The sequence below is a fragment of the Rhyacophila brunnea genome, unplaced genomic scaffold (genome assembly GCF_057557595.1).
Source record: "Rhyacophila brunnea isolate RB1 unplaced genomic scaffold, BYU_Rbru_1.0 scaffold_3, whole genome shotgun sequence".
Taxonomy (NCBI): domain Eukaryota; kingdom Metazoa; phylum Arthropoda; class Insecta; order Trichoptera; family Rhyacophilidae; genus Rhyacophila; species Rhyacophila brunnea.
In genome coordinates, this window is record NW_028232965.1 from 24,753,314 (window position 1) to 24,766,290 (window position 12,977).

A 12,977-nucleotide genomic window follows, 5' to 3' on the forward strand; every position below is an offset into this window, starting at 1 on the left:
ACCTTGCCTTGTAAGAAATAATTTTATTATGAGAATTGTCAACATAATACATAATAATATATTTGACAAATTATTGTAATATAATTGCCATAAATAGTTCAAACTGATTTACCGAAACATTATAAACAGAAGTTAGTGTACCTCCATTCAATAGGCAATCTTCACCACTGATGTAAATAATACTATTACCACATTACCATAACGTCACGTGAGCTCACAGCGCCATAGAACAAACAGTATGTAATGTTGTTTTACTGGCTATTTAAAACGTTATCAGATAGATGTTTCCATCCCGTAGCACATTTTGAGCCGAAATATAGTGTCGGTAAATGAAATTTGCCAAAATGTATCAGAACGACACTGACGCCTCACACGTTCTCAAATTGTATTAAATAATCACCAACGTGTTTGAACAGAACGAGACAAAAACTTATTTTTTAAATTTGGTTTTCCAGCAGTATCGCAATTACTTTGATAACCATCACATTGATATAAATCGGTGATGTGTACAGAGTGCGCTGAGGCCACTTGTCGGTCACAAAGTATTTTATTTCATGCTAATAGTATCTAATGGCCATTTAATGGTTACGCGCCTAGCACGCCTTTAGTGCTGAAAGACTTAACAAGACTCTTTTCCAATTTTTAACCGTCGGTTGCTATGAGACAAATAAGAAAGTGACACACCCTGAGTGGCACTTCTGATATTTGGTGTGCACCACAGATCTAGAATTACAGTGTTATAGTGCATTCTATTTTTTTTATAACCTTTGCATATTATAATATATGGTTATGAGTGTGAAGGTAATAATTGGTATAGGGTTTCCATAATATTTGATAAGTTGGTTGCATTTGTATAATCAATGAGACCTTGAAGAAATTTCCAAGTGATGTGACGTGTGACGTTTTTGAGAATCACCTAGGTGGCAGTTCCAGTGCTCTAGAACGACGGATTATCTTTCGTTTTTCAAGCCACGCAGGGCTGGAATAACCATACTTTTACTGTTATGCTGAAATTTGAAGAATTATTTGTTGTAGGGCAATGATGTACTTTCAGATATACTGGTGTAGCAGTATACAAACGTCTCATTTCAAAGTTTTAGTAATTTTATCTTTTGCAGGACCTTTGATGGGGTGATTAGGAATTTATAAAGTTAATTGATATCAGTCGTTAGGGCTGTCATCAAAAGAGAAAGTATTGTTACTGGTTATATCGGCAGAAAAATATTAATACTTTTATGATGGCCCTGTATGTAATATTTGTGGTAACATGGAAGAGTGTATTTAAAATTAAACAAGTATTTATTTTGAAATTCCATTTTATTTCATGTTATTCTTAAAAGTAATTATAATTTTAATCCAAGAGTCCATATTTCAGAATGAATAATCTAACAATGAAACCAACAGAAAATACAAGTACGAGTATCAAACATTTTTGCAAACTCTGGATCCACAAATTTTGAATTTTTGAAAATCTACGAAAAGAAAAAAAGGTGGGTAACAAATGAATAGACAAAATAAAATAAGATGATAAAACACATTAAAGTAATACATTCAGAATTTTGGTCCCTTAAATTATTATAAATTTATGTCAATTTTATTGAGAACAATTAATTTCAATAATTATTATTTGATTTCTTATGATGTGAATATGTATCTAAATTATTATACCAATCTAAACTTTTACATTCAGCTATTATATGAAATAAACAATCTATAATTGTGACAGATTGATTACTACTTTGGTTTCAATATTTTTCAAATACAAAAAAGTGAAAATAGAAATAGGTACTTGTAGGCAATTAATAATTACATATGCGCCGCTTTTAATTCAAATGAAGAATCTATATATTATGTTATACATGTCACTGTATTTTTTTAAGTATTAATTATATAGTTGGTCTTGTAACATTTTGTCACACAAGTGGCCATACATATTATAGATTTTGTCAATTGATAATATTCAAAATGTCTCATTCTACATAAATAATTTATTATTTAATGATATTTATTGATATTCAAGATACTTAATATTTTATGCTCCATCATTATTTCTCAATGCTTCTTCGATATAATTACTATATTAATATAATACAGTGATATTATATCTACGTTAAACTATGATACATAGTTCCAACTATGATGGGCTATAAGAGATTATGATTTGTCCTTATCTATTAATATAAACGAGAATTTATACTGAAATATGATCAGTTATAGAACCCAACGCAACAATATCTTTACATCACATTCGTATACCAAATACAAATTCACTTAATTTTATCACCCAAATCACAATATCAAACTTATATGTTTAAATTCAATTATTATGTCTTCAATAAGATGTTTTGCATTCCAACATCAACTCCCACAATTTTTACTAATTTAAATTGAATTGCCTCTCCTTGATATGAATTTATTTTAACATTGAAAGTCTTATGACTTGTACAAATTTACTATTATGTTAAAATGTTGTAAACTTTTGTACAAATATGAACAAAGCCAGTAAAGCCGTTTTATTATTTATAATATTCATATCAATTGACAATATTAGTTAACCAGAGATGGTTTGTATGAGTAGGTCTACCTTTTGAGATAACTGATAAAACTTGCAGTCTCGCCGAAAGATATCAAAGCCATTAAAGCGATGACCAGTATGAAGACATAATTTTTAAACATAATAAGCGCGTTCAGTCGACAGTCCTTATTTTAATTTAAAAATTAATTTAGAATTAAGTCTTTATAACAGTGATTCCCAATCAGGTTCCTCGAAAATGCGCAAAAGCTTGCGGAAACACGGAAAACGGGTTTTCCTTTGTTAACAGCAGTATTTAATTATTATTTACCCCCCCATTGGCATTGTTATTTCGAGTAGGTAAAAGTACATTCTGTAGAAGTGACATTTTCGCCTGCGATGCCAACACAATTAATGATTGTGGGTATATAAAAAATATAAATACTGTATTTGAATGTAACCACTTAAGATAGGTACTCAAAAATAATTCATTGTAGTAAGTATATATACATAAAATATGAGACGAACTCCAGCATACCTGCTTCAGGGCTACACATCAACAAGTATGTCACTGACTACAACTTTACACGTGTTTTTTTTTATTAATTTATCCCTCAGCACCTTAAAATGTTTCAGTCAGATAGTTTCCACGATATTATTATCTAAATGCTTCGGGGGTTAGGCGAACAAAAAAGATTAGGAATCACTGCTTCATAGTGCCGAAAATATTTAGACACATTGTGATGACATAGAGCCAACTAAAATATTCAGTGCAGTTTAGTCATTGAAATGTTTATATAATTTTTAGAATTCCTCTGACTAGAAAGGGAACTACTGCAACTTTAATAAAACTTATTCGATGTTGGCTCTACCATTATATTGATGATAATTATTTAGTTAACTTAAATTTATCAGTGCAATGAATTGACACAATATAATATTGGACTAATGCCGTCCTGTAAGACAAGATTTCTGTTGGTAAAACAGCATTTGCTGGTATTCAGCTTCGTATACATCAGGAATTTCTCTTCCCGCCGCTTCATTGAAGACAATTTTGACTGAAGAGGATCCAAATAACCGCTGCTCATATTTGATCAGCTGTTTGAAGAAACCGGTGTTCGGTCGTATTTGAGGCCTGCAATAAAATAAACATAAATTTATAAACAACCGTATTTTTTTGAATGTGCGTTTGAAAAGTGAAATTAAGAAATGTTATATCTATATATTATTATTAGGTATATGAGTTTCGTTCACGTTTTATGATAGGAATAACAATACAGTGTAGTAGGTATGAACAGTACTAAAAGGCAAACTGCCAGCCATCGAAGTCTGATGTAAGTGATGAAATTAAAAACAACATGAAACTTGACTGACGTCATGGAAAAGTATATATGAAAATTAGAAGTGAAATAAATTAGTTAGGTACATTCGAAAAGAAAAATTCCACTGTGTTAATTTGTTTAAGTATTTCATTTTTAGTGATAGTTAGCGCGATGGTAAAAACCGATATAATCTTTCGCTGTCGCATGAGCCAAAAGATTGCCGACTTACTGAATAAACTTAGGATCTTGGCGTTTTTTTTTATAAAATAGAAGTATCCAAAAAAGTAGATTTCACTTTTGGTTCAGCATTTGATCATTTTAAAAAAATCTGAACAGTGAGGGACACCAACAACGATTAAATTGATCATTAGGTATGTCCTTAATAATAATTAGGTAGTATCTATTATACACAATTCATGTTTTTAATTTTGCAAGCCAGCAGATAAAATGTTTTCAACCGTTGTTTTGCGGCATTTGGTTAAAAGTATATGGGAAATAATACGTCATAGATATGTTGTATAGGTATTTTATTAATCCGAGGAAAAGTCTTAATATTGAAATAATTTGGTATGTTTGAGCACCTCTGCAGTGAAATACGTTAATGTTATATTTGGGAGAAGTAATTTTGTTTATTTTTATTTCGAGCAGACAATCGAGCCATCATCTGGCTTGGAACGTAAACAGTTTACATTCCAGCACACGAAAATGATCAATAGCCGAGTGTAAGTCCGATTTCTTGATTATCTTATGACGGAATTGTTTTAAATTTTCACGAAATTGCTTCTTTTGTTAGATTCTTAGTGTACGATGCACCTACGTACTTTCATTAAGTGCCTACGCACACATACGAATTTATTTACATTACAGATACAATATTTCAGCGAATTGAATGAATCTAAAAATAGCATGACGGCAGACAATGTTATAGATCGGTGCTCAGGATCGGATCTTAGTGTGAAGAGCTATCTATAACTCTCATTGTCACCAAATCATTTTACTACCTACTAAAAGAAGAAACTACACACAAACATTTATACCACAAAATTACAGGAAAAGTTTGTATGAAAGCTTACCTTTTTTCTCTTAGGTGATGGAAAGCGTCACGTAAAGTCAGTCTTTGTTCCCTCATGAGGTAAGCTAGGCAAAGTGAGGCAGATCGACTAACTCCAGCAACGCAATGTACCAACGTGCAGCCCCCAGATGCTTTTACCTATAACAACGAAATCATATTTTCTAAATTAGTGCCCATCTAAATTTGTTTAGTCATAAATTTGATTTCTTTATCAATATAGTTTTATTTTTATAAGAAATGTAAAAAAGCATCTTAAGCCGTAGGTAATCATTGAATCGGTCAATTGTTAAAAATTGTTGCAATTGGAAACACTAAAAAATAAGTAGATCATAGGCACTTAATACTTATTTTTTTTTTAATATTTATTGATTACACCCTCTCGTCATACGTTCTGGTTACATGATGTACCAAATATTGAACAAAAATAGAATTATATATACCTAACCGTGAAGTTGTGTAAGCATATAGATGCAGAGGTATTTATAACCCAAAAATCTTTTAATTTGGCCGATTAAATAAGTCCATAATGCATTGTGTTATGTAGATATCGCAGAAAATTAAAAAAAAACCTGGCTGTTCAACGGTTGATATTTATTAAATATAAGTACTTTTACATATTCAATTTATGATATTATGATTTTCATTTATTTCATGAATTACGAGCTTCGAGCCTTGACATTAAAGCTCAAATCAAAATTGCATAATTCATTTTGCGTTTATAAATTAAAGTGAGCGTATTATTTATTTCATTTTTGTTTGTAGGTCAAGACGCCGACACACCTATCGACGTCACATTCGAAGCCACGCGTCGTTCGACGTGTTCGCATATCCGCTAAATATAATCATTCATTAGGGGGAAAGCGAAAACTCATTTTAGCCGGTTTGCGAAAATGCTTAAATCACATGATGTAAAAAATGAGATTCTGTAAACAAAAATAATCAGGCATTTGAGTGGGAGTCGTGTTATTTTGACCCCGCATCCGGTACTGTCTGTTACTCTGTTCATTTTCACAAAGGCATTCCGTTCCCCTTTCTACCGGGAAGGCGGTCAACGCGTCGCATCCATCCAGTCATCGGCCACGCCAATATCCTGTGGCTTATCATAATAAATTATCGAAATGCCAAATGGGCAACTACTTATTCTTAAAATAATATTTTTATTCTAGAAACTGAGCTTAGGGCGTGAGAGCAATGACACCTAAATATTCTTGACCGGAATGTATGTAGGTAACCCACACATATTAGTAATTTTCAGACTATGAGTTAACATGCTTTCTTATGTTACTGTCTTCGTTAGACATATCTCATTACTCTATTTCCAGAATTATTTTCATTTACTAAATTCAGAGAATAACATGAATCTACACAAGAAAATATTGATACCGAATATTGTTAAAATCAGTTAAAAATAATCAGTTGTATTTATTATTACACCATTATTTTGAAACATTCATATCTCTTTGGTAGATTTGTCTTTTGAGGATATCTATTTTTCATCATTAAATTATCAACTGTCTAATTATGTATTGTATTATGTTTGTATGTGAAACCAAAAAATAATATCTCTAACTATTGCATATTTAGTTTTTATAAATCTACCTATTACCAGCCGAAAATTTTAACATAAAATTTGTTGTAGGTAAGGTATGTGACATTTAAAATTATAATTTTCCATGAAGCGAAAGTATTTTTACGTGTGAAGTTAAAGAACATCGACATGTGGATAATTAGAGAATGTCGTTATGAAATGTTTTTGACACCAAAAACCGGCTGCCTCTTCGTTTATTTTTCATTTACATATACAGAAAAAAAAATAATGAGCACATAGGTAGCCAAAATATATTATTTTTCTCAGACTTTTGGCAACGATTCTTGGATAAATGAGATTTCCATCTCTTTCAATGCGAAATATTATGTCGGTACCTACGTATGTATGGGTATTAATTAAATTTATTCATCTATTGACCAGTTATACTAAAAAAAACAAGTGTTTTATTTAACCATATAAAAAAGAAAGAGATTATTTTTATTACATTTTGACGTAATGACTAGTTACGTAGCTTTTATAACGAGTGCAAACGATAAAGCTCTTCGGTAAGTATGTAAAATATATTTTAATGAGGAGACTATTTAATTGTATGATTATTATTACAAATACACAATTGATTTTCTTCGGTATGAAGGTATTTATTTATGATATACTAACATTGTTCACGTTTAAATATATTTAGAATCGACCTACTTCTGTCTCACAGCAAGACTTGAGCTTTTATTGAACGAATTCCATTCATGTGAGTCATTTCATGGCAATAGGCACATCTAATACGTTGTCGTAAAGGTACATACATTTAGATTCATCATCTATCATTTATTATCCTTGCTAGCAACATTTATTGCCTTACGATTATCGTGGAAATGCTTATTCTGCGCAAGGGTCTTGAAATGACAATATTTTTGGCACTGAACATCAAACACGTGAAAAATAATAAAAAAATAAAATAAAAATATTAGATGCAATAATTATTACTTGAAGGATTTTGTGGACAGAAATAACGACGTTCTCTTGTCAAATCGCTAATAATAAGACAATGGTAGTTTTTAGTGTGGAAAATAAATCTTCTACTGAAATGTACATAGTTATTACGTCATATTATTATTTAGTACCTATTAGTACATAATAATATGATATAAATGATATGTAACTGGGGGTTGATAAAGAATCACTCATGTTTTGAAAGTAGATAGGAACAATGTGATATTAACCTGTTCTATAACGTCGGAAATGAGGTCAAAGTACGAAGCCAGGTCATCATCCACGGTGTCTTTGACGGGTACTCTCACAAAAGCAGTATCCGCATGAGGTAGTGGCGTGTCCGGAAGCTCGTGGGCGGCGCTGACGACGCAGGAGACTCCGCAGGCCCTCATCGCGGCTGGCCAGCAAGCTCCGGCGCCCGCCAGCATCAGACCGTCGCAAACCGGTGACAGACCGGCGACTACTCCTGAAGCTCTGCGCCGACTGCATAGAACAACATCAAATTCTCATTATAATGCCACCAATCCGAGTTATACTATTACCTCTACGCCTCTACGGCTTATAGACGTAGCGGGAACTATGACTTATATTACTACGCTGTAGCGAATAAATAAAACATTCTTTCATCACTGCATTACATTAGATCTAATAGATGATAATCGTTTACTAATATGATAAATACGCATGGCGAAACGGGGAGGCAAGTATTTAAAAATAAAATTATGGTTCACCTTTATGTATAAAAAATCTCATATTATGAATCATTGGAGTTGGGGCATATTTGTGTAATACTCGTACATATTCATAAACCTTCATAATTCAGTAATAATTTCAACGCTACATTTCTAACGAGTTTTCTGACCCCCATTTACATACTTTCAATATTTTATTGGCGAGAATGTTCTTGCCGATTATTTACGGCTGGCAATCAATTTATACGACAACATATCTCTAAACAGATTCTAAAAGACATAAAAACATTGTTTGATTATGTATTTATTGAATTAGAAATTCCAGTATTAGAAATTATATCTAGTTGAATATACTTTTTTTCTAAATACTCATCTTCCGACATATTTCTATGTAATACGAGGGTGGGTCAATAAGTCCTTAGAAAAGCCGACAGGTGGCGCGACTAGTACTGTAAGCGGTTTGTTTTCATGCAGCGGCACTACCGATTCAGTATGCTGCGAAGTTTCAATCAGATTGGTCGGGTTGTTGTGTGTTTCTCGTACATTTAAAAAAAAAATTTGCTTGTGGAAAATGGAAAAATGGAAAATGGAGAAAATTGAGTTTAGAGCTGTTATTAAACATTTTAATATAAAAGGGTTAACAGCAAAGGAAATAAAAAATGAGTTGGATTTAGTTCACGGCATATCTGCTCCTTCACTTGCAACTATTTATAACTGGTTAAATGAATTTAAACGTGGTCGTACATCAACAAAGGATGAACCACGCTCAGGACGTCCTGTAGAGGTGACTACACCAGAAATGATCAATAAAATCCACGATATGGTGTTAAGTGACCGAAGATTAAAATTGAGTGAGATAATTGAGGTTACAGGGATCTCAAAAGGTAGCGTCATTTCTATTTTACATGACAAATTGGGCATGAAAAATATTTCTGCAAGATAGGTGCCGCGTTTGCTCACAGTCGACAATAAACGCAATAGGGTGGTGGCCTCTAAAGCCCTGTTGTCGCTCATGCAACGCAATCCGGATGAATTTTTTCGTCGCTTTGTGACTGTAGATGAAACATGGATACACCACTATAATACTCCCGAGACGAAAGAACAGTCAAAGCAGTGGATTGCGAAGACAAACCATGTCCAAAGAAGGCGAAAACCGTAAAATCAGCTGGTAAGGTTATGGCTACTGTATTTTGGGATGCACGTGAAATTATTTTCGTTGACTATTTGGAAAAAGGAAAAACAATAACAGGGGATTATTATGCATCTTTATTGGACCAGCTAAAAAACGAAATTGAAGAAAAATGGCCTCATTTAAACAGGAAAAAAATCCTCTTTCATCAGGACAATGCCCGTGTTCACACATGTTTACGATCAATGGCTAAAATTGAAGAATTGAAGTTCGAATTGGTCGACCACCCACCGTATTCGCCAGATTTAGCCCCCAGTGACTTTTTCCTTTTCCCAAACTTAAAAAAATGGCTAAGTGGACAACGTTTTTTTTCAAATGAAGAAGTCATCGATCGGACAAATGCTTATTTTGAGGACCTTCCGAAAACTTATTTTTCTGACGGTTTAAAAAAAATTGAGAAACGTCTAACCAAGTGTATTGAGCTCCAAGGAGATTATGTTGAGAAATAAAAAAAAAATACAAAAATAAAAACTGTTATAATGCTTTTTTCTAAGGAATTATTGACCCACCCTCGTATAATAGAAAATGGATTGCAATAAAAAGGTTGATGTTTAGACATAATAAAGAAATGAAAGATTCGATTTTGAAATATATAAAATAACAATACCTACTTAAAGTGTGTTAGGTTTATGAAGAATCGTGATGGAAATGATAGTATCGTTAATTGAGATTGAAAGCATTTAATTTTCCGAATCACCGCGCTGCTTCATATCACATTCTACCTGGGCTTATCTTTGCATACCTACTTTGTTTGAAAACAAACATTTTTAATGCCATATTCCACAACTTTAATTAAATGTTATTTAGGTTAAAATATGTTAATCGTATAGGTACTCTGTAATTTTCGAGACGTTTGAAAAAGCAAGCTATTGTGAATTAATGTATGAACTTCATTTGTGAAATATATAAGCTACGGTTTGAGGGTTTAATATATCTGATGGAAAATCGCTGATTCATTGTAAAACAACAGAATTATTAACATTCCTAATAATATATTGCCTGCCAACCAATAACCAAAAGTCTCGACGAGGCAATTAAAAATTCGTTCGATTAATCCTTTAATGATTTTTCGTATAATAAAATGCGTAATTATATTATATAGAAATGATTTTTTTAATACTTGGCTTGCCTGTTGTTTTCGTGAATGCGAAAAACCACTATTTATAGTGGCAGATACAATAATACATTTTTGGGTTATTAAGTATGCAATAAACGACAAGCTGTAGTCATTCCGCATTCTTGCATTTTTCAAACGCAAGCATAGATGGAGCCTGTACTATGACAATAACAAAAAAGTTCCCCAGATATTTATATTAAACTATTGAATGTAGCATGTTTATTGACTTATTTTACTGGTGTATGTACTATGAATGTAAATAATCAATGAAATAGTAATCAATATGATATCTAACCAACTACTACAACCGGTAGAATTAAAACTATCCAGTCATTCATTAAGTCAATTCGCGTGGAAATTATTACGAACATCTGATCTACCTACCTAATTAAGATTTTGAGATCAGTGTGTAAGTTTTGTTTCTTAATCATCTTTGGCAATTATTATACAGATCGTCATCTCATTTCCAGTTTAATGTAACGAAGAAAACTTTCTTCGGTTGGCATCAGTTGAAACAAATATGGGTAGTTTTGATCTGACTTTAGCAGGCATTAAGATATTATGTTAATCACTTTTGCTATGCGGAATTTTACTCTGCTACATTTGGATTTAATCTTCGAATTCGTCAGACTCAAAACAGTCAAAACTAATAAATCATACTTACAACAAATTAGAAGTGGGGGAACTAAACAAAGATTTAAAAAAAATCTATCTTCAATTTTCTATATTTCAAAGAATATGTTGACGTGGATAAATTAAATTGTAATATTGTATATTGTTTTTAAGATCATATTTTAATATTAGATAGTATTAATTGAAAAAACGTTTCAATACATTTTGACATAGTATTATGGTTCCAATAAAAGACATATTTAGATGTCGTTATAAAAGAGCACACGTACTTTATAATACAGAGCCGAGTGCAAAATTTTTCTTTCTCAAGTTTGAACGTGTATATTATTATTAGTGTAAAGACGAGATAGGTCGGTAGGATAGGTCATGGTTTCCCCCTTACATACAGAGTGCATATTTACAGGCATCATTACGTAGAGAGAGTAAAATAATGCATCAAAAACAACCACATTAAATTGAATTGGCGTATTTTCTACGTGAGTTTTAAATATATACGCAATAATCTTCTTAGTTAGTAGATAGGTTTATATATATATATATTAACTCATGTTCTTATATGGTTATGAACAAAAAACACAGCGATTGAAAAACATTTATTGTATGACTTTCATCGATGCAAATAAGAGAAAAACTAATTACAATACATAATACAATAATTCTTGGAATATTTTTCAGAATGCTCGGTTATAAATCTCTTCGGTGGACAGCGGACATTGAGAAAACATGACAATGATAAATTTGATTAAGTAATAATACGAGCCAACTCATTTACCTTGATTCTTCATTGTCGGCTAATATATCTTGAACATCTGTCCGGCTTTTGGCATCGTCTTCGCGACCTCTGATCTCAACATTGAGATCTTCTTCGTTTAGCACTTTCATTATTACGTATTTCACAAAATTCTTTAAAATTAAGTAATTTATATTCCTATGAAATGTTATAATCACACTAAAATATATAATATATATTCTGTTAACAATTGATCACATTGTCTAATTGATTAAAACGAATCAGCACTCCCGTTAAAATCTAAAACACGTATGATAAAGTTTTGTTGACGTTTTTCGCTAGTGAACGAAAAAGTCAATAATTTAACCTAAATTCCAAATGGATTCAGCAATGTTTTTTCACGTATAGTAGTATATTGAATGCCGACTTCAAAACTGTGTGCGTACGTATGTCGAAATTGACAGGTACTGTAGGTAGCGGGTATGTTTTGAGATCGACGAAATGTCAATAGAAACTGCAGAACGGGGCGTCGTCGTAGGTGCGTGCACTGGGACGTCTTGTCGGCGTCTGACTCAGCGTTGAGCGTCGGTCCAGGGCGCCGCGACGCGTTGCGAGGGGTTGCCCCGCGCATGCGTCAGCGGTTGGCCATTCGCACTATTCGGACGATTGTGCCGCTCGGAAAGCGGAAAGGCACCTTTAGGAAATATTTCGGGGAGATCGGCATTTTAATGGGGCTCTTACGAAAATACACAAACATGTTTGTTAGTCAATGATAAAGCGGCTGCCAGTGCCAGGTATGCAAAGGGTTCGGAATATTTTACTAATTACGAGGACAAAGGGTGACGAGTACGTCTTCCGGTATTGCGAAATATTATTTTTGTTGTAATTCATATACATACTTATACATATTATTAATATGTAAAAACACGTTTTTCTTCACAGTTCATATTGTTTTTATATGCAAAAATAGCTTATAATATAAAAAACTTAAAAAAAAATGTTTTTACGAGTATTCTACGAAAATACTTGTCAGATCGCTGTCTATGTGTGCGTTAATTTAATTTAATTTTCTATATATTACTTTTATAAACTTATGCTAACTTATAAAATTATTAATAATTATTCTCTCTGCCAACAGATAAAATTTATCACAGCAATAGGTAGTTAAACTGAGCTT

The 12,977-nt window shown here is 32.3% G+C and overlaps 1 protein-coding gene across 1 annotated transcript; it reads right to left on the reverse strand.

Moving 5' to 3' along the window:
* Nucleotides 1-1,312: 1,312 nt before the first annotated feature.
* On the reverse strand, nucleotides 1,313-12,387 carry LOC147068103 (dual specificity protein phosphatase 14). The gene is made up of 4 exons (XM_085952913.1): nucleotides 11,843-12,387; nucleotides 7,670-7,922; nucleotides 4,908-5,044; nucleotides 1,313-3,647 (listed from the first exon to the last, which is right to left on the reverse strand). The coding sequence occupies exons 1-4, from the start codon at nucleotides 11,950-11,952 to the stop codon at nucleotides 3,458-3,460; spliced, it is 690 nt and encodes a 229-aa protein (XP_085809039.1). The 5' UTR covers nucleotides 11,953-12,387; the 3' UTR covers nucleotides 1,313-3,457.
* Nucleotides 12,388-12,977: the final 590 nt, after the last annotated feature.

Excerpts from the sequence above, each read along its gene's own strand:
- LOC147068103 (XM_085952913.1), bottom strand. The coding sequence starts at position 11,952 with ATGAAAGTGCTAAACGAAGAAGATCTCAATGTTGAGATCAGAGGTCGC. Across the intron at positions 7,923-11,842 it reads GCCGACAATGAAGAATCAAG|TCGGCGCAGAGCTTCAGGAG; the intron begins GTAAATGAGTTG and ends TGTTCTATGCAG. Across the intron at positions 5,045-7,669 it reads TTTCCGACGTTATAGAACAG|GTAAAAGCATCTGGGGGCTG; the intron begins GTTAATATCACA and ends TCGTTGTTATAG.